The sequence below is a fragment of the Tachyglossus aculeatus genome, chromosome 14, assembly GCF_015852505.1.
Source record: "Tachyglossus aculeatus isolate mTacAcu1 chromosome 14, mTacAcu1.pri, whole genome shotgun sequence".
Lineage (NCBI taxonomy): Eukaryota > Metazoa > Chordata > Mammalia > Monotremata > Tachyglossidae > Tachyglossus > Tachyglossus aculeatus.
Genome location: NC_052079.1, coordinates 360697 through 383212, shown reverse-complemented (window position 1 = coordinate 383212; position 22516 = coordinate 360697). Strand labels below are relative to the sequence as shown.

Here is a 22516-nt window from a genome sequence, read left to right as displayed (position 1 = left end):
TGTAATACCAACCTACTCATTGTACCTCAGTCTCTTCTATCTCGCCACCGTCTTCTCGCCCACATCCTGCCCCTGGCCTGGTATGCCCTCCTTCTTCATATCCACTAGACAGTTACTCCCTCTCCTCCCCCCTTGGCCTTATTGAAGGCACATCTCCTCCAAGAGGCCTTCCCTAAATACACTTTTCCGTTTCTTCCACTCCCTTCCGTGTCATCCTAACTTATTCCCTTTATTCATCCCCCCGCCACCAGTCCCACAGCATGTATATACCTATCCATAATTTATTTATTAATATTAATGTCTGTCCCTCTAGACACCAGCTTGTTATGGGCAGGGACTGTGTCTGTTTATTGTTATATTTTACTCTTCCGAGCACTTAGTACAGTGCCCTGCACAAAGTAAGTACTTAAATACGATTGATTGAAATACTATTAAAAGAAATAAACGTTTCCTACCGCACTCTTATGTATTGGAAATAGACTTGAAAATTCCGTGGGTCAGATTCTGGCTTTTTAAAGACAAAGGGTGTCTGTTAGACAAGGAATTAAGAGAGGTATCCCGAAGCAGAATTTAGTTTGTTTTTTTTTAAAGAAAAAAACCAACAACAAAAAAAAACCTCTCCAGTGTTCATGGAGTGATTATGATCTTAGATGCTTGGAAACAATTTTTACTTCCTCTTAAACTGCTAAAATCCCCACTGCCCCTCTACCCTTTCTCCCATGGTCCCCACAAGATTTTTTAGGTCTAGGCTTTTATTTAAGACTAGCTCTGTGCATTTTTAATTGTTTAGGACCTTGGAACCTATATGTAATTTCTCACCATACTTCCTTATCTTGTGTTTTCTCTTTTGTTAATGGAAAAAAAAAGGAACTGCAACATGGTTGCTACTAACCCTTGCTACATGTTCTGGGAAGGGACGGGGGCTCACAGTTATAATAATAATAATGATTGTGGTGTTTGTTAAACGCCTACTGTGTGCCAGTCACTGTACTAAGCACTGCAGGGGATACAAGGAAATTGGGTTGGACACAGTCCCTGTCCCCCAAGAGGCTCATTTTCCCCCATTTTCCAGATGAGGTAACCGAGGCACAGAGAAGTAAGTGACTTGCCCAACGTCACACAGCAGACGAGTGGCGGAGCCGGGATTAGAACCCACGTCCTCCGACTCCCAGGTATGTGCTCTTTCCACTGGGCCGTGCCCGCTGCTTGGCATCAGCCACGTAACCTGGAAACGGGGAGTTTGACGGGAGCTTGGGAAACCCCAAATGCAGGCTGATGCAGCCTCGCCTTTGGCTTGTTTGTACGTATTTATTACTCTATTTATTTATTTTACTTGTACATATCCTATTTATTTTATTTTGTTAGTATGTTTGGTTTTGTTCTCTGTCTCCCCCTTCTAGACTGTGAGCCCACTGTTGGGTTGGGACTGTCTCTATATGTTGCCAACTTGTACTTCCCAAGCGCTTAGTACAGTGCTCTGCACACAGTAAGCGCTCAATAAATATGATTGATTGATTTTTGCTCCCTGGCCTGGTCCCCCAGACTCAGGATCTGTGGGACCACCCCCCGAGGCTGGCCCTAGCCCAAATCCAGCTCAGTTCTGTTCTCCAGTGGAACTAGAGAAGAGCTCAAGTTGGCGGGAGCCCTGAAGTTTCATTTCTCTTTCCTTGCGGTGTTTTTGCCGTAGGGCTTGCTGGTCAGGATGCCAGTTAGACGGCTCCGTGGGCTGAGTGACTTAAGACTAACCACCATCTCCACTCTGCATCATCATCATCATCAGTCGTATTTATTGAGCGCTTACTATGTGCAGAGCACTGTACTAAGCGCTTGGGAAGTACAAATTGGCAACATATAGAGACAGTCCCTACCCAACAGTGGGCTCACAGTCTAAAAGGGGGAGACAGAGAACAAAACCAAACGTACTAACAAAATAAAATAAATAGAATAGATATGTACAAATAAAATAAATAAATAAATAGAGTAATAAATATGTACAAGCATATATATATATATATATATATATATATATCTGCAGAATCCTTCGGCATACCGTGTCTCACTCCTTTCCGCCCTCGGTCTCTCCCCAGCTTAATCAAGAAAGAAGAGTAGAGAAGTCGGAGAGCCAAACATCTAAGGACAGAAGGAGAGGAAAAGGCCGTACATTGCTGCAAGAGCCTTGTTTGTCCATAGAAATAACTCAGTCGGGAAGTCGTCGTCAGGATACCGGAGCGATGCCGAGAGAGGTTGCGACACCTCTGCTTCTGGGATCGACCCAGCAGTCCTATGCCTTGAGGAGTGTAGAGGACTCCAGGCTGTAAGCTCCTTGTGGGCGAGGAACGTGACACCGATTCCATTATATTATTCGCTCCCAAGTGCTTAGTACAGTGCTCTCCATACGGCAAGCGCCCAATAAATACGATTGATCGATTAGTGGGAGCTCTAGCCTTCTGAGGGGCAGGAGTCACAAGGAGGTCATGCGATACAGTGCTAAGCGCTTAGTACAGTGCTCTGCACACAGTAAGCACTCAATACGATTGATCCAGTCTTTGCACAATTTGGTTGGCTTTGGATCCGCTGGAAAATCTGCAAGTTGCCCATTTTGTGGCAAGAAAATGAGCAGGAACCTGAATCCCGAGTGAAGGTGAAAATCACAAGCGGGGCATCGAGGGGGTGGGAATTGGAGAAAGAGCGTCTGAAGTCACTATTGCTTGCTGGTTATTTTGGGCAGCTGATTTTTAGAACTTCTCTCTGTAAATAATAATAATAATGGCATTTATTAAGCGCTTACTATGTGCAAAGCACTGTTCTAAGCGCTGGAGAGGTTACAAGGTGATCAGGTTGTCCCATGTGGGGCTCACAGTATTTATCCCCATTTTACAGATGAGGGAACTGAGGCCCAGAGAAGTTAAGTGACTTGCCCAAAGTCACACAGCTGAAAAGTGGCAGAGGCGAGATTTGAACCCATGACCTCTGACTCCAAAGCCCGTGCTCTTTCCACTGAGCCACACTGCTTCTCTAAATGAATTCTCTGTAAATGAATACATTGGATAAATTTCTCATTTTGAGGACACCAGTCCACCTGGTGGCTTTAAATTCCAGCGTACAGCCTTCTGGCCTCTGTGATCAGGAAGGGACCATGTATGTATACGTGTTTTGTTTATGCTCTAGGTTGGTAACTAGGAGATCCTGGCTCTGCACAATGCTAACCCAGCCCCTCTTTCCTGACCCCTTCAGAAAGAGCCAGCAGCCATTCCCAGTCTGTGGGAGTCCCTTTCCTGATCCTCCACCGGTGAGAGCAGTGCTCTGAGCAGAAGAGTAATTTGAGAGAACTTGCAAGGGGCCACACACCTTTACCAAGGAGAGGTAAGTGGAGGAAGGAGGTTTTGGGTTTTTTGCTTCTAAGAGAAGCCTTGACCTTCACCATCCAGGAGCAGTTCAAGTGATTCCCAACTGTGGAAGTAGGCAGTTCAGTGACTTCTTTTTAAAGGGAAAGAATGTCTCCAAAAATGCTCATTTGTTAAGCCCTCAAAGTGTCTAATTCCCACTATGTACTGCTTCCCATTGTAGTATAGTGCTCATATTTATTGAGTGTTTACTGTGTGCAGAGCACTGTACTAAGGACTGGGAAGAGTACAATATAACAACAGACACATTCTCTGTCCACAATGAGCAGTCTAGAGGAGGAGAAGACATTAATATAAATGAAAACGCACTTAAGTAAACACTCGTACTACTACTGATTTGCCCAGAAGGAGTTCCATGCAAAGCAAAATTTGTAGAGGCAACTATTGGAACAGCGTGTCGTAAATCAGCGTGGAGGCTGCTTACTTGTCATTGTGGAATTATGACTATAAACCACTTGAAATATTTTCTTTCTTATTATAATGCTCTGCTCACAGCTTACCCAGTAAATACGATTTGATTTTTCTGGTTTTAATAAAGTGATTAGGTAGGGGAACATAGCTAGTTGTAAGCTCTCTTCCTTGAAGCAGAGGGTTAACTGGTTAAGTCCAAACAGGAGTTCCCCTTCAGAAAAATATCATTCAGAAGATTAAAATTGTTTTACTGTATTTTCCTATATTCCTGGTTTATATATTAAAGTCCTGGTTAATACACGTGCCAAGTATTTTATGTTTCCAAGGATTTTGCACTTTGTGGCCAACACAACTCTTTTAAAAGTAAAGTGTGCTATCAGTAAAATCAAAGCTTTACTGATGGAAAAGCAAGATTCAGTGAGTGATTGTGATAATAATAATAATTATGGTATTTGTTAAGTACTTATAATGTGCCGAGCACTGGGGTAAATACAGGTTAATCAGGTTGGACACAGTCCCTGTCCCAAATGGAGCTCACACTCTTAATCTCCATTTTACAGATGAGGTAACTGAGACCCAGAGAAACTAAGTGACTTATCCAAGGTCATATAGCAGACATGTGGTGGAGCCAGGATTAGAACCCAGGTACCTCCGATTCCCAGGCCCATGCTCCATCCACTAAGCCACGCTTCTGTCCCGGACCTCACACTAAGACTTTTCCAAATCTGGGGAGAGAGGACTGACTTGCCTCGGCTCCAGATTCCAAAACCCTGTCCCGGGAAACACGTCCGGGGTGGGAATAAATCATTTTAACTCTACCCGAGGGTACGTTTTGCACTATTTTCCTCCTTCGTTAGGTTCCACCCTGCTCCAGAGAAGATGAGACTCCTCCAGTACTGCTGAGAGAGAAGAATGGGTCCAGATGTCCCTCTGCTGAACGACTACAAGCAGGACTTCTTTTTGAAGCGTTTTCCGCAGACCGTTCTCGGAGGTCCCCGCCTGAAGCTAGGCTACTGGGCTCCTCCTTACGTGTACATCAACCAAGTCGTCCTCTTCCTGCTGCCGTGGGTGTGGGGCGGAGTGGGCACCCTCGTGTACCAGCTGGACCTCCTGCAGGACTACCACACGGCTGCTCTCTCAGGCGGGCTCATGCTGGTCACCGCGTTGGGCGTCCAGGCGGCCAGCCGGTATGCCAGGAGGAAGTCCGTGACCGTAGAGCGGATACGGAATCCTGTCGCGCTGACCGATGAAGACGAATATGAATTTGCCAGTTGCGCGGGTGCGGAGACGGTCAAGTTCATCATCCCGGGCAAGAAGTACGCGACCAACGCGGTTCTGCACTCCGTCCTTGCCAGCGTGATGTGTGGGCTGGGGACGTGGTATCTGCTGCCCAACCGCATCGCCTCGTTGTACAACAACCCCGTGGGAACCGCCATGGTCTTTGTCTTCGGGTGGGTGACCGTATGTATAGGAGAATATTCGCTGATTGTAAACACAGCCGCCGAGACTGCTACTTTCCAAACGCTGGACACCTATGAAATCACTGCCCTCATGAGACCTCTTTACATCTTTGCTTTTATCGCCGTGGATCTGGCCCACAGGTACTAACTTAGAGGGAGTCGCTAACTCGGAAGCTTGGGGAACCTCTTCCTTGAGTTATTAATAACATAGACTGAGCACTTGAGAGAGTACTGAAGGGTCAGGAGGCTAGATCTCAGGGGTCAGGGTACTGACAAGCTAGTAGACGAACAGTACAGTTGACTCTCCAGAGTACAAAAGAAGTGTATTCTGTGGCAATTGTAGGACAGCTTGGAAATAAATTAGATAGGCCACACGTTCAGTAAATGAGATGGTCCCAAAAGCATTTTAGGTATTCCCAACTGAATTCCCAACTGTTACAATGAAACCCACTTGGATCATTCATTCAGTCTTGTTGTCTGTCTCCCCCTTCCAGACTGTGAGCCCGTTGATGGGTAGGGACCATCTCTATATGTTGCCGACTTGTACTTCCCAAGTGCTTAGTACAGTGCTCTGCACACAGCAAGCGCTCAATAAATACGATTGAATGGATGAATTCAGTCGTATTGAGCGCTTACTCTGCAGAGCATTGTACTTAGAACTTGGGAAAGTACTACATAACAATAAACAGTGACATTCCCTGTCCACAATGAGCTCACAGTCTAGAGTGGGGAGACAGACATCGATACAGAGAAATAAAATTACAGGTAAGTACATGAGTGCTTTGGGGCTGGGAGCCGGGAAGGGCTTGCTACAGATGTAGGCACACCCATTGACATTTCCTTTGGTTATGATGGCCTTGTTAATAGATCAATGATCGGTTCATTTGAGGTCGACCAGAGGGCCGTGACAGTAATTTTAAGTGCCTGGGTCGCGAAGCCTCAGTTTTGAGAGGCAGTTTCTGGTTTTCTGCATTTTGCCTTTGACTCGATCTGGCTGAAGTTCTCACTTTTTAAAAAACATTTCCCAAGTAGTTTCTCCTTATTAAAAGAACCTCGTTGTCAAGGAACTGTGTCGCAGCAGTTGTTGCCCACCCAGTGTCCCACGGAGAATTTTTGAAATTCCGCTAGTCTGCTAGGACTGTCTTGCTCACTATTCTCACAGCTATCGGGGTAGGGGGCGGGAAAGGGGCTTCTGTTTCCTTGAAAGATCAATTGCATCAGAAATAGTTTATGCCTAATCCGGACTTACGGGACTCCAATTTAACCTTTCTTCTAGACGGGGAGCTCCTTGAGGGCAGGGATCTCGTCTGCTTACTCTACTGTTCTCTCCCAAGCACTTAGTGCAATACTCTGTGGGTTCTTAATACAGTAAATGCTGAATTAATACCATTGATCCATTGATAAGGACCAAGACCTGCCTATTCAGGAAAGAGAACCCCGCGGAGTTGGGAGACTGTTGTGCCTTATCCTTGGGTTTAAAATATATAAATGTTTTTATTATATTTTTTATATGTGGGGCTCACCCAGCAAAAGCAAAGGTTGGTTCTTGAATGTGAAAAGTGAAGTTTAGTCTTTTTTTTTTGCCAACTATATCCCTGACCTGAAGTTTCCCCTATCATTTGTATGACGCAGTCCTTGAGTTTGCAGTTACTTTTATTCAAAAAACTGATCCGTTTCCTTTTCGTTGTAGATTCACTGCCCATTCGCCAGCTCTAGAGCAGACGAATCAGATCCTGCACGTCCTGTTTGTGTTTCTGCCTTTCCTCTGGGCCTTGGGGGTCCTGCCTCCACCCGACGCGCTTGTCCTCTGGGGCACGGAGCAGGCTCTGGAATTCGGCCTTGGAGGGTCGCCTATGGCAAGCCACGCGCGGTAATTGTTGCCTCTTCCCCAACGGGTGGATCTTCAGCATTTTCCACTCGATGACGTCTCTCTTCTTCTCAAGCACGCTTTCCTTTCTCTCCCCCACAGGCTACTGGGGATGTTCCTCGCTTCCGCCGGAGCCGCCGTGGCCACCTACCTCGTTCCGAGTCGGGTAGGGGCGGTCCTTCTCATGACCGGGTTTGGGTTCCTGCTGAGCCTTAACTTCAGCCAATTCGGTTTGGCCTTCCAGCGGATCAGAACCCGGCAGCTCGCCGCTCCCCAGCCTTCCCCTCTACCTGGAGGTCTTAGGCTCCAGGTGGGCGGGAGGCAATTCCTTTTCTATTTCCTGATTCTGCTCTTGGCCCTTCTAGAAGCTAGCCTCCTGCACCACTTTGCTGGGTTTTCGGCTTTTTCCCAAACCAGCCCCCAGGCTCTCGCTGGCTACGTTTTGATGGGGCTCCTCGGATTAACGTGGGTCCTTGGAGAAATTCAGAGCGTGTACCTGTTCGGAATTCTTCGCAACCCTTTCTTCCCGAAGGATGTAAGAACGATGACTGTTTTCCTGGCGGAGCAAGGGAGATTTAGGCATGTTGGTGTGTGCAGACGGATTTTGCTAACTCTAGGTAGGAAAACACACTCGACTCCATTTACAAAACTGTCTTGGGGAGCAGAATTAAAGTCCTGCTGTTCAAATGGCCAAAGTTTGGAAGTGTTTTGCCAGAAACAACTCTTTTGCCCCCCGAGTGCTTGAATTCCCAATTTTATGCCAGAAGGTCTCAGACATTTTCCCTAACTAAACCGTGCTGGAAGGTGTAACCCCTGGCTAGAACCTGCGGAAGGGAAGCATTAATTGTCTTTCATTTCATTATTGCAGTGTCACCATTTGCTATGATAGCATTTCTTTCACTTGACAATTCCCTCCAAGGCCTGCCCTCTGTGTCTGTGTGCGTCGGATTCACCAGAACCTTTAGAATGGTAACTTTCCTTTATATTTAGCATGTTTCCTATTTCTGTGAAGAACTGAGCGCTTACTGGGTGCAGAGCACGTTACTGAGCACTTGGAACAGTACAATGTAACAGTTTGGAGGCACGATCCCCGGGGAGAAGAAATGTGCGTTGCCAAAATAAGCCCAACACATCATTAGAAGGAATGTGGAGGGACTGGAAGAATACATCATGGTCCTTGGCATTTGAAGAACACCTCACCGGTGGTTAAGGTTACCCAGAGGCGTGTGGGCGATTGCGTCTAGACGGGTCAGTTCAGGACTCCCATCCCCAGCCACATCATGTATGCAATAGAAGCCACCCCATGCTCTTTCATCAGCCAGAGGAACAAGTCAATCCCTGGCAATTCAGAGGGGCGATTGTGTTTGAGAGCGATTGTGTTTGAGAAGCAGTATGGTGTAGTGGATAGCGCACAGGCTTGGGAGTCATAAGGTCTTGAGTTCTAATCCGGGTACTGCCGCTTGTCTGCTGTGTGACCTTGGGCAAGTCACTTTACTTCTTTGTGCCTCCGTTACCTCATCTGTAATAATAATAATAATGGCATTTATTAAGCGCTTACTATGTGCAAAGCACTGTTCTAAGCGCTGGAGAGGTTACAAGATGATCAGGTTGTCCCACGGGGGGGCTCACAGTCTTCATCCCCATTTTACAGATGAGGTAACTGAGGCCCAGAGAAGTTAAGTGACTTGCCCAAAGTCGCACAGCTAATTGGCAGAGCCGGGATTTGAACCCATGACCTCTGACTCCACACCTCTGTAAAGTGGGTACCGAGATTGTGAGCCCCATGTGGGAGATGGACGCTGTCCAACCTATCTTGTATCTGCCCTAGCGCTTAGAACAGCGCCTGGCACATAGCGAGCGCTTAACAAATACTATCAATCAGTCGTATTAATCAATCAATACTACAGTTGTTATTGTTATTACTAGGTCTGGCAGAACACAGAGAACGCGCTGCTGGAAATGGTCGTGTTGTCGGTAGCCCAGTTGCTGGTGTGCCGTGCAGACTGGTGGTGGAATGCCAGCCTGGACACAGGACTCAAACTCCTACTGGTAACGGAAACTTAGCAGACAATTCCCCTCTCTCGTTTCCTCCGCTCTTTCCCGAAACCTTGATCCCAGCTGGAGGATGTGGGCAATGGCGCCCTGATCCCAGCTGCAGGCAGTGACACCACTCTGAACTCTACTGGTTGCAACCGTGACTCCCAGTTTAAACCTAGAATCTCATCCCAGCCCACTGGACATTTCCCACTTTTCTCCCACAACTCCCAAGAGACCCCGGAGTGTCTTCATGAATTCCAGCCGGATTCAATCCCTCTTCCTGTGGTGGGCTCCTGCAGTGTGGATTGTCCAGTGGTGTTTGTACAATCGTTTAGGAGAGAAAGCTCGTTGGAGCATGCCTCGTCCTCGCCTTGGGAAGTTTGGGGTTGCCCGAGCCCCTAAGTGGGGGTGTTGGGGGTTTTGGGGAGGAACAGATCTGAGATGCGAGAATGCAGACAGTCTCCGCCGCACACCTTGAACAGTACACGCCTGACAGTTGTCTGGGCCTTATTTCCCCACACAGCTGCGATCATCAATCACTTCTGCATCCTCATTTTGCTGATAAGGAAACAGATCACTCTTGATAGCTGAAGCCACCCAGTCCTAGGTGCAGCCAGCCTGGACTTCCTCAAGGGTGACCTCTCAGATCGTAGGAGCGTGGGCCACCTCGATATCTGGAAACTGACCCAACCGACCTCCCGTTTTTCGATGCTTAATTCTCAGGTAATCGTATCTATTGAGCGCTTTACTAAGTGCTTGGGAGAGTACAATGTAACAATAAACACACATTCCATGCCCACGGCGAGCTTACTTTCTCGAGGGAGAGAACAGACTAGAGACTGGACATCGCAAATGCAGGACTGTCCCAGAGTAGCAGGTTCCACAGAATGCCAATCAGTAGTCTGTCCGCGCACTGACCCTTTGGCTCTTTGCTTTGCCACGGGTGGGGTTGAAAGGTGCTCTCAATAGAGCGTGGGCCCGAGTGGATATGCAAAACGTAAATCCCTCTCTTTACTCAACAGCTCGGCCTGGCTCGGGACCGACTCTTCCAGCTGATCTCCAAATTGCAGTTTGCGCTGGCCGTGCTGCTGACCTCGTGGACCGAGAAGAAGCAGCGGCGGAAATCGACCACCACGCTGATCGGCCTCAACGTCGTGTTCTTCCCCGTGGTGTTGCTCTTCGTCCTTCTTTCCACCCTCCTCTCTTCTCCTTTGCTGCCCCTCTTCACCCTCCCGGTGTTTCTGGTGGGGTTTCCCCGCCCCGTCCAGAGCTGGCCCGGCACGGTAGGGGCCACGGCCTGTGTCTGTTCAGATACACCGTACTACCAGCAGATGGTCCCCAGCCTGACGGCTGCCCTGCAATCCGCGATGGCGGCCGGGAGCTTGGGTAAGCAAGCCATGGTCATCCCCCACGTAATAGAGTGATGCTGATAATCATGATTTATGCACTTACTATACGCCTAGCAGTGTACTAGAGAAGCCACATGGCCTAGTGGACATACCCCGGGCTTGGGAGTCAGAAGGACCTGGGTTCTAGTCCTGGCTCCACCACTTCTCTGCCTGTATGACCTTGGGAGAGTCACTTCACTTCTCTGGGCTTCAGTTCCCTCATGGGATTAAGACTGTTAGTCCCTTGTGGGACAGGGACTATGCCCAAACTGATTACCTTCAGTGCTTAGAACAGTGCCTGGCACCTAGTAAATGTTTAACAAGTACCATTAAAAAAAAAAATGGGGCAGAAGCAATATAAGCAGCTCAAAGTCCCTGCCCCCTCCCAGCCCCCACAGGACTCACCGTCTAAAGGCCCAGGAACATTCAGCACAGGGACCTGCTACAGGAGAAACTCCCTGGTAGAAAGATCCGAGGGGTCCGATCCCACCAGAGCAGCCAAGCCACCTAGAAGTCAGAGTTCAGAAGTTCAGAGCCGGAGAGTCTGAAATGTATTTTACGCAGGGTGATTGGTCTCCCTGGTTTGGAGTTGCAGGTGATGACTCTGGAGGTTGGCCTCAGCCCTAGGGTCGGATCCCATGTCCCGTGAGTTTATTTCAAGCGGGGTAACTGACAGAAGCACGAAAGCAAATAGAAACCTGCTGCAGGGCGGCCACGGGGGCCCCTGACGCCCAATTATACAAACCACCAGCCACCACGCCGCCTCGGATGGCTTTGAAAACTGCTCAGAGACACTCCTCTCTGTGAAGTGGCATTTGGTTTCGACAGAATAGCAGAGGGAAATTTTTGAACTTCTTTCCCCAAGGCACCCGTGGTGGAAACCCACACCTTTGAAAGTACTTAAAACCAAAATACGATTGCCAGAAAAAGGAAGTTTGAAGGAGTGGGGGGAACATTTTTATAGCGGTGTTTCCTCTGAAAGAGATCCTCATTATTAACTGAAATAGTATATAGTTCCTTGTTTTGTTTCTGTGGTTAACAGTATTTAAGCAGTTACTGTGTGCCAGGCACTGTGCTACACACCGGGGTGGATACGAGCTAATCAGGTTGGGCACAGTCTATGTGCCACATGGGGCTCACAGTCTTGATTCCCATTTTACGGATTATGTAACTGAGGCACAGAGAAGTTAACTAATTTGCTCATTCATTCATTGTCGCATTTATTGAGCGCTTACTGTGAGCAGAGCACTGTACTAAGTGCTTCGGAAGTACAAGTTGGCAACATATAGAGCTGGTCCCTACCCAACAGCGGGCTCACAGTCTAGAAGGGGGAGACAGACAACAAAACAAAACATATTAACAAAATAAAATAAATAGAATAAATATGTACAAGGAAAATAACTAAATAAATAGAGGAATAAATATGTACAAACATATATACAGGTGCTGTGGGGAGGGGAAGGAGGTAAGGTGGGGGGATGGGGAGGGGGAGAAGGGGTCACACAGCACAGAAGTGGTGGAGCTAGGATTAGAACCCAGGTCCTCGTGCCCTCTTTTCATCGCCTTTCCGGACAAAAAGATTTCACTGTTCATATGAACACTAAAGAAATGGATCTGGTTCAGCCATTGCCAGTTCATTGCGCCTCTGAAGGGGATAAACATGCTCCCAACCCAAACGGCTAGCCTGTTGAACAAGTGGTGAGCCAATTCCTGGGCTTAGCGAGATCCTGCCAATCTCACCGCATTGCACAAGTCCAGTGGACTGCCTCGTGCACATCGCAAACAACACACCGGTTCATTTCAGTTCCTGTTGTGCCCCAAGGGTCGGTGAATCCTAGGTTCCTGAGACATTGCCAGATCCCAAAGCCATCCTCCGCAAATGCCCCAGTCATCATCATCATCAATTGTATTTATTGAGCGCTTACTGTGTGCAGAGCACTGTACTAAGTGCTTGGGAAGTACAAATTGGCAACGTATAGAGACAGTCCCTACCCAACAGTGGGCTCACAGTCTAAAAGGGGGAGACAGAGAACAAAACCAAACATACTAATAAAATAAATAGAATAGCTATGTACAAGTAAAATAAATAAATAAATAGAGTAATAAATATGTACAAACATATATACAGGTGCTGTGGGGAAGGGAAGGAGGTAAGATGGGGGGATGGAGAGGGGGACGAGGGGGAGAGGAAGGAAGGGGCTCAGTCTGGGAAGGCCTCCTGGAGGAGGTGAGCTCTCAGCAGGGCCTTGAAGGGAGGAAGAGAGCTAGCTTGGCGGATGGGCAGAGGGAGGGCATTCCAGGCCCCGGGGATGACGTGGGCCGGGGGTCGATGGCGGGACAGGCGAGAACGAGTGTGGAATATAACCCCTCCCTTTCTTTCTTTCGGCCTTCCTTCAGGTCTCCAGCCTGGATCACACTACCTGTGCCGCTTTCAGGATCGACTTCTGTGGATATTGATTCTCGAACGAGGCTACACCTACTGCTGTGTCAGCGTCAAGGTCAAAGATAACGATGATGACAGTGTGGTTTTTGTTATGTGCTTACTCTGTGCCAAGCACTGTACTGAGCACTGGGAAAGAGGCAAGTTAATCAGGTCAGACACAGACCCTGCCTCTAATCGCGCTCACCGTGGACGAAAGTGCTACTTGGAGGTTTTTCTACCATCATTAGTATACCGATCAGTTCAATCGTGTTCAGTGGTAGTCGTTTAAAGACATCAACAGTGTATCAGGGCACTTCCAAATAACGCTGCTCTGAACGGTCACTGCCTCAGCAGGCTCTCACCCTTCCATCCCTCGGGCTCTAACCCTGTCACGCCACCCTCTCCAAGTGGCCGCGCCGTTTGGTATTCAAGCCATTTGTGTTAATAAGTAATCGTGTCAATCAAGTGCATACTGGGTTCAGAGCACTTTACCAAGTGTTTGGGAGGAGAACGCCCCGGGTGGGAAATAGATTCAGTCCCTTTCCTTTGGCGGGGGACTCAGTCTAAGAAGCAGTTTGGCCTCCGGTTTCATCAGACAGGTGTTAGCGGCTGACGTTGCGTCACTGTTTGTAAAATCAAGTTCATAACTGTGTAGAAGAAACCCTTATAAAAATTCAGGCTCAATAAGGGTTTGGTTGTGGAATCGGTGGACTTTCTAGGGCACTGTATTAACAGTAATAATAATAATTTTGGCATTTGTTACGCACTTTCATTCATTCATTCAATCATATTTGTTGAGCGCTTACTGTGTGCAGAGCACTGTACTAAGCGCTTGGGAAGTACAAGTTGGCAACATATAGAGACGGACCCTACCCAACCATGGGCTCACAGTCTAGAAGGGGAAGACAGACAACAAAACAAAACACGTAGACAAGTCGTCAGAACAAATAGAATTAAAGCTAAATGCATCGTTAAAAAGTTTAACTAAACAGTTAACTTTTTGTTAACTGTTAACTTGGTGCACTTACAATGCGCCAAGCACTGTACTAAGTGCTGGAGTGGATACAAGCAAATCGGGTTGGACACAGTCCCAGTCCCACTTGGGGCTCACAGTCTTTATCCCCATTTTCCAGGTGAGGTATCTGAGGCCCAGAGAACTGAAGCGACTTGCCCAAGGCCACATAGCAGACAAGTAGCGGAGCTGGGATTAGAACTCATGACCTTCTTTGACAATTAGAGTGGATTGGGGTCTTTAACCTTTATGTATTACTTGTCCCTTGCTCCTAGCGCCCAGGAGGTCTAAAAGTTTCTTGAGAGGAACTTGGATATTTCTCAGCATGCTGTTTATGGGGGTGGAAGGATGTCCGTTCTTCAAGATGGAAGATGACAGTACATGTGATCAGCTGTTTATATCTTGGCCTCAGGGGTTAGAATTGCAAGAGACATCCTGTCACACGGCTGAAGCTCGCAGAGTCGATGAAGTTTTTGAAACCGCCTTCGAGCAACAGGAGCCCGCTGCTGGATTTTCCCTGAATAAACACTTTGGGAATATCTTAACCCCCCGCACCGTCCTCCCCGTGAGGCTGTATTCGGATGCGAGGAGCGTCCTGTCGGGCATAATTGACTCTCACGAAAACTTACAAGAATTTAAAAGTGACCTGGTCAAAGTGCTCGTGTGGCTGTTTGTGCACTTCTGCTACAAGAGAGCCAGCGTGCCCCAGAACCTCTACGAGCGGGGGGACCAAGGAGAGCCACGTCAGCCAGATCGGCCCGAGTTGCTGCGTTCATCCGAACGGCCCAAGACCTCAAAGGACACGGACAGCTTGAGTATCGAGAGTCTCGACGAGTGGTCTGACGATGACCTTTTTGACTTCGAGCCCATCCGGAGGACCGGGGGAAAGGAAGAAGGTGGACCGTATCGAGCGCCGCCGAGAACCTCTTGGCCCATTCCAGGATCCGTCGAACCCCCCGGGGTGGGCGGTGCTCCTCTGGATGCTGCCATTGGAACTAAGCCTCCCGGTACCGTGGCATCGGGGTTGCCCGCTCAGGGCAGAGGGAAGCAGCAAGAAGGGGCCTGCTTCCCTCTGATCGAGTTGACTTGCTCTCGGTCGGAGCTGTTGAGCGTCCCCGAGGAGTGGCAGTCGAAGTGTTTTCCAGCCTCCAAGGTGGACGAGATGAAGCTGCTGTTTCCAGAAGACTGGTACCAGTTCGTTCTGTGTCAGCTGGAGTCTCCTCCGGTCGGAGGCAGCCCCCCAGCCGGATTGGAAAACGTGGCCCAGGACCCATTCTTGCAAGACGTGTGTAGCCACATAGTGATGTCCTGCTACGTCAGCCTGTTTGGCGTCGACCCGGCGGCCCCCAGTCCTAGTCTCATCTTTCGAGCCTACAGCGGCGGGGTCCCATGGTCCCTCGGTCTCGACTGGCTGACCGGAAAACCAGAGCTGTTCCAGTTAGCACTGAAAGCTTTCAGGTAAAAACTGGCCGTGGCTGGAAATCCCATTCCCGCGGTTGGGATGGGGCGGGGGGGGCCGAGAGGCACCGCGTTCTCACAAGCCGGAGGAAAGGGTCTGTTACCTTCCGGTTGAAAATGATTGATCGTCCATGAATTAGAGAAGCAGTGTGACCCGGTGGACAGATCACAGGCCTAGGAGTCAGAAGGACCTGGGTTCTAATCCTGGCTCCGCCACTTGCCCACTGTATGACTTTGGGCAGGTCATTTCATTTCTCTGGGCCTCAGTTACCTCCTCTGTAAAAGAGGGATTGACTGTGAGCCCCATGTGGGACAGGGACTGTGTTCAACCTGATTGTCTCGTATCTACCCCAGCGTTTAGAACAGCGCCTGGCACCAAGGAAGCACTTAATTTTTTTTTTTGAAAAAGGGATTAACAGGGGGCCCCACTGAGCCCACGCAGCTGCTAAAGAGATTGGAAACACTGCCTTTGCAACTCTTTTTATGTGCTGTTTGAACTCGCCACCCACTTTGATGGTGTCTTTGGTCGTCAGCCTTGAGAAGTTGTTCCTCCAAGGCAAGCAACTGGCACAGCTCAGTAGGCCAGTCCTTGAGGTTTAAACGACAGCTACTGTTCCTCCGTATTTTCCAGGTACACCTTCAAGCTCATGTTGGATAAAGCCAGTTTGGGTCCAGTTGAAGACTTCAGAGAGCTCGCTGGCTATCTAGAGGAGTACGAGCGCGCCTGGTACATTGGCCTGGTGTCAGATAAGGAGTGGCAGCAAGCCGTCTCACAGGAGAAGCCTTTCCTGTTTGCCCTGGGGCACGACCCCAACATGGTAAGGAGGACGAACGTTTGGGTTGAACAGAATTAAGTGGCTTTTCCACCCCCTGCGTTTTCCTACCTGAAACTTTCCCAGGAAGTCCGCGCCCATGGGACAAGGTGGGAGAGGGAGAGGGAAGGGGGTCAAGTCCCTCTCATGGGCTGAGGTGGTCGAGCGGCTGGGCCTGTGCAGTCGCTTCATTTGGCCACCTAGGGCCAATAGTTCCAAACTCCACTTAAAGCTTAGTTTATGCAATCGACTTCCCGGTGGATTTTGAAAGGAAAGAGGCCGTTGGATTTGGCAAGGTCATTGGAAGCCTCCCTCCCCCTTGATACCCAACAGACCACTGCCTTCCCCATCTTCATTCATTCATTCATTCATTCAATCGTATTTATTAAGCGCTTACTGTGTGCAGAGCACTGGACTAAGGGCTTGGGAAGTCCAAGTCAGCAACATATAGAGACGGTCCCTACCCAACAATGGGCTCACAGTCTATTATTATTATTATTGCCAAACGTGGTGATTGGATAAATTAAATCGCTCTCTGGGTGGGTCTGAGAGGGTCTCTGTGCGGGTCTGAGGGTGTGTCTCCCCCTTCTAGACTGTGAGCCCACTGTTGGGTAGGGACCATCTCTATATGTTGCCAACTTGGACTTCCCAAGCGCTTAGTACAGTGGTCTGCGCTCAGTAAATACGATTGAAGAAGAAGGAAGGCAGACAACAAAACAAAACATGTAGACAGGTACGCTCTCTAACTGTGAAACCAGTGGGCCAGAGGCCTTCTGGGCACCTTCATCTAACCCGCTTTCCAGCTGAGGAGCCGGAGGCCCCAGGGGCTTCTGAGAGACATCGTCATGCATTCACTCATTCAGTCATCATCATGATCATCATCATCAATTGTATTTATTGAGCGCTTACTATGTGCAGAGCACTGTACTAAGCGCTTGGGAAGTACAAATTGGCAACATACAGAGACAGTCCCTACCCAACAGTGGGCTCACAGTCTGAAAGGGGAAGACAGAGAACAAAACCAAACATACTAACAAAATAAAAATAGAACAGATATGTACAAGTAAAATAAATAAATAAATAAATAGAGTAATAAATATGTACAAACATATATACATATATACAGGTGCTGTGGGGAAGGGAAGGAGGTAAGATGGGGGGGATGGAGAGGGGGACGAGGGGGAGAGGGGCTCAGTCTGGGAAGGCCAGTCGTATTTATTGAGCGCTTACTGTGTGCAGAGCACTGTACTAAGCGTCATAGTCACTTCCCAGCCAAGGAGACTGTGGCCCTGCCGACTTCTAGTAGGTAACAGTTTCACTGGCTTCCCAGCTGGGGGACCTGGCTGGAACCCCAGGGGTTTCTGGAAGATGTAGGCTCCCCCACTTCCCCTCACCCCCGCAAAGCCCTTCTAGACGCCCGACCCCGCCTCAGTGAGGACGACTGGCGATCCTATTGGAAACGGGAGCACAGGTTTTTGGGTGTCTGTCCTCTGTCCAAAATGAGCCAGCAGTGAGACGCCCGTGCGGGGAGTGTCGCGGGCGCCAACCGAGAGCATTAGAGAGCAGGGTCCAGAGTTGTAAAAGAAGCATCTGGCTTCGAAGTCCAATTTAAGTCACAACTCCAAGAGGCCTCCCCAAGTTCTCCCCTCTTGTTTGTCCTCTCTTCTGTGATGCTTATAATACTAATCATAATTGTGGTAATTAAGTGCTTGCTTCTGTGCCAAGCGCTGGACTAAGTGCTGGGATGGATATAGGCAAATCAGGTTGGACACAGTCCCCATCCCACATGGGGCTCACAGTCTCAATCCCCATTTTTCAGATGAGGGGACTGAGGCCCAGAGAAGTGAAGTGATTTGCCCAAAGTCCCAGGGCAGACACGTAGCGGAGCCGGGATTAGAACCCATGACCTTATGAACCCCAGGCCTGTGCTCTACCTACTATGCCACACTGCTTCTTATGCTTATAATAATAATAATGGCATTTATTAAGCACTTACTATGTGCAAAGCACTGTTCTAAGCGCTGGGGAGGTTACAAGGTGATCAGGTTGTCCCACGGGGGGCTCACAGTCTTAATCCCCATTTTACAGATGAGGGGACTGAGGCCCAGAGATGTTAAGTGACTTGCCCAAAGTCACGTAGCTGACAGCTGGCAGAGCTGGGATTTGAACCCATGACCTCTGACTCCAAAGCCCATGCTCTTTCCACTCAGCCACGTTTATGCACTTGGATCTGTGCCGCAGAAGCACTTGATAGTCGCCCCACATCCCTTATGTACTCACCCATTTTCTCTACCTGTAACTTTTATGTTAGCATCCATCTCCCCCTCTAGACTGTAAGCTCCTCATGGGCAGGGATCGTGTCTACCGCCTCTTTCGTGCTGGACTCTCCCGAGTGCTTAATACAGTGCGCCGCACACGGTAAGCGCTCAAGAAATACCACTGTTGGTTTGATTTGCGCCGCTCGGTGAATCAAGGCGAAACAGCCCCCTCCAAGTCCCCGGGCCGAAAACGCAGAGCACTGAACGGTGCCTTTGTCTCTGTCGAGGGCGTCTACACGGGGAGAGTGCTGACGCTGCAGGAGTTGCTGGTGCCGGTGGGGAAGCTGAACGGGGAAGCGGTCAGAGGGCAGTGGGCCAACCTGTCCTGGGAGCTGCTGTACGCTACCAACGACGACGACGAGCGCTACAGCATCCAAGCGCACCCCGTGCTCCTGAGGAACCTCACCGTCCAAGCTGCGGACCCACCCCTGGGCTATCCCATCTATTCCTCCACACCGCTCCACCTGCCTCTGCTGTAGAGCCTGGGAGCGGGGGCCTCCGATCCCTGCCAACGACCAGCTGCTTTCGGTCCGGATTTCGGAAGCGTGACAATCCGAATTTTTATTATTCCGATGATGACGATTGCATCATCAAGCAGAGTAGAAACTCGGTTCCATGGTGTTGGATTTTTAACCAGACACGAGCGCGTTGATGACAACGGACTGCCCTAGAGTTTTGCTGGGGACCCTAATCCCTCCAAGGATGAAAATCACTTTGCCTGAGATTGGGCAATGAATTTTAAAAAAGATGTTTTCTTAAGGTGTATGACAGTGTGACTGGTTCCTTGCATTTTTTGGCAAGCTACAACTGGCCACATCAAATTTTTTCTAACTCTGATGGTGGACCCTCTTGGACGACCAAAATGTACATATGAGTATTTATTTCAAATATAATTTTGATAGCATTGTGATGTATTGGATGAATTCTTTTCAGCATCAGTTTCATGGTTTCTAAATTCTCCGATGTCTTCTCGTGCTTCAGAATTACTCTGTTACCAACTAATCAAATCCCTTCCTACCCCCCCCAAAAATCCTTATTTTTGGTAAGTATGAAGAATGACAAGTTTTACCCCAGTTATGTGACTGCAGCAGGATTAGAAGTAACTGTCTTAAGGGGTACAGTTGATGGAAGAAAAAGCTTATAAACCTGACGGAGTCTATTTCCAAATTCCCCTGCATTACAAGCTTTTGGTAAGTACTATCATTGCATGTTCATACCACAGCTCGCAGGTTGATCGGCCTTTTCACACCACGCTTCCACCTTTCTCTGTCACACTTGGTCATGGTTCAGGTGAAATTTAACATTCTAGATCACTGTCACTTGCCTGATGTGTGACCTTGAGCAAGTCATTTCACTTCTTTGTGCATCAGGTACCTCATCTGTAAAATGAAGATTAAGACTGTGATATGGACTGTGGACAACCTGATTAGCTTGTATCTATCCCAGCACTTAGTACAGTGCCTGGCACGCAGTAAGTGCTTAACACATGCCATTTTTAAAAAAAAAAATCACAAAGTAGTTCCAGGTGCCATTAAATGGAACAATTGGAGAAGTCATTATGTAACTGGTATACCAAGTCAAATATATTGAGGAATTAACTTTAGAAACTTACAGGCAAAGGAAAATAAACAGACCCCAAGTAAGGCTTTTTTACAGCAATACTAGCATAAAGCTCTGGCTATTAAATATTGGGGGAAAGGCTTGTTTTTAAATGATACATTATTGAACTCACCAGTTCCTCTTTAGGTGATATTTGAAATTCAGCCATGCTAGCCAAGTGTCAACTACCAGCTCTTTTTCTACATCTTTATATTCTGATGTGGGGGGCTTGGTGGTTTGAGGAGGACTTTTTTGTTTTGAGGTGGGGAAAGATAGTAAAAGAAAAACAGAAATTTTGAATTTTCCTAAAAATGCACTACCTCCTTGAAGTTAACACCTTTAGAGTCCATCGAGGTTACTTTAATCTCTGGTTTCTTGTCAATTCTTTGCCTTTCTGATATGGAAAAATCCACAAATTTCCCCTTCTATCACATATAATTTAACACGAGGAAGCACTTTTGTGGATTTTTTTTTATGACAGGAAAATAATTTCACAAGAACACATTTTTAAGGTACCTCTGATGGACTCCAAAGAGGATTTAAAGATCCAGCATTTATTCCATAGTAGAGTGGTGATAAGGGTCAGAGTTAAATCCTGTTTGGCCTGATTGAGAAAGGGCTATGTCCTATAAAGCTTGCCCGGGCCCTGGTATAAGTCCAGAAACTTATGTTGACACACAGTGACTCGCTTTTTAACTCCCTGCTGACTGTGGAGGAGGAGGGCAAACTTGCGTTCCACAATATCCCCCTCCATCTCCCAATCCTTGAGAACCCAGTCCTGTTGTCTTGACTCAATTTACAGGTAGCGCTATAACTACAGGCCCCAACAGAACTCCGACAGGTCAGGAACCAAGCTTAACCAAGAAATACGTCCCCCATCTTGTTTTCTTTTATGATTTTTAAGCACTTGCTATGTGTCAGGCGCTGGACTAAGCGCTGGGGTAGACACAAGATAATTAGGTTGGACACAGTCTGTGCTTCTCACTTCGCTAGAAAGAAGTAATGGAGTAGAGCTGCTTCTGCCTTTCAAACCTACCTCTGGGTAGGGATTTTGAGGAATGTGGCAATGTTACCTCTTCTCTCAATTTTTTTTAAGGGTATTTGTTAAGCACTTTTGTGCCAGTCACTGTACTGATCTCCAGTGTAGATATATATAAGCTAGTCCAGTTGGACCCAGTCCATATCCCACATGGGGCTCACAGTCTTCATCCGCACTTTACAGAGGAGGGAACTGAGGCACAGAGGAGTGAAGTGACTTGTTCAAGGTCACACAGCAGACAAGTGGGGGAGACACTAACCCCAGGTCCTCTGACTCCAAGGCCCAAACTCTCCTCTAGGCCATACTGCTTCCCCAATCAGCCAATGACGATTGATTGATTAATTCAGTTGGGAACAGGGTTTACCAAAGGAGCCAAGGACCCAAGCAGTGAGAAGCCGTGATTCTTCCCCTTTTAGACTGTGAGCCCACTGTTGGGTAGGGACTGTCTCTATATGTTGCCAATTTGTACTTCCCAAGCGATTAGTACAGTGCTCTGCACATAGTAAGCGCTCAATAAATACGATTGATGATGATGATGATTCTTCTAGTCCCAACATCCCCAGGGATTGGCCGGGTGTCCTTCCGGCCAGCCTCTTAACCTCTCTCAGCATTAGCATCCGACAGGCCTGGGAGTCAGAAGGTCACGGATTCTAATTCCAACTCTGCCACTTGCCTGCTGTGTGACCTTGGGCAAGCCACTTCTCTGAGCCTCAGTTCCTTCATCTGTAAAATGGGGATGGTGACTGTGAGTACCACGTGGGACAACCCACTTTGCTCGTATCCACCCCAGCGCTTAGTACAGTGCCTGGCACATAGGAAGCGCTTAAATGCCACAATTATTATTATCTGTTAAGTGGAGAACCACACCTGCCATTAGCTTGGCTCAGCAGAAGGAGCCCGGGCTTTGGAGTCAGAGGTCATGGGTTCAAATCCCAGCTCTGCCAATTGTCAGCTGACTTTGGGCAAGTCACTTTACTTCTCTGTGCCTCAGTTACCTCATCTGTAAAATGGGGATTAAGACTGGGAGCCCCCCGTGGGGCAACCTGATCACCTTGTAACCTCCCCAGCGCTTAGAACAGTGCTTTGCACAGAGTAAGCGCTTAATAAATGCCGTCATTATTATTTGGAGGGATGACCGGAAAGAGGCCGTGAAGCACTGTGAATCCCAGAGCGCAAAGGGGTCTTCCCCTCTCCTCCCCCTCCAAGGGATGGTGGTTCTTATGAAGGAAGGAAGGAAGCATAAAGGTGGTGAGGAACAAAAGAGGCTTGGGGTTAACACTCGTTTCCTT

General features: G+C 48.3%; 1 protein-coding gene across 4 annotated transcripts; it reads left to right on the top strand.

Moving 5' to 3' along the window:
* The first annotated feature begins 1130 nt into the window (after positions 1-1130).
* On the top strand, positions 1131-19493 carry PCNX4 (pecanex 4). Of its 4 annotated transcripts, none has more exons than XM_038756656.1 (13): positions 1131-1172; positions 2088-2243; positions 3235-3363; positions 4673-5416; positions 6966-7145; positions 7245-7759; positions 8011-8111; positions 9069-9191; positions 10202-10565; positions 12965-13065; positions 14414-15459; positions 16091-16277; positions 18817-19493. In XM_038756656.1, the coding sequence occupies exons 4-13, from the start codon at positions 4728-4730 to the stop codon at positions 19066-19068; spliced, it is 3558 nt and encodes a 1185-aa protein (XP_038612584.1). In that variant the 5' UTR covers positions 1131-1172; positions 2088-2243; positions 3235-3363; positions 4673-4727; the 3' UTR covers positions 19069-19493. The 4 variants fall into 4 exon arrangements, with proteins under 4 accessions (XP_038612584.1, XP_038612586.1, XP_038612583.1 ...); XM_038756658.1 differs by having other exon boundaries at positions 2088-2314; positions 4673-5266; XM_038756655.1 differs by having other exon boundaries at positions 2088-2314.
* Positions 19494-22516: the final 3023 nt, after the last annotated feature.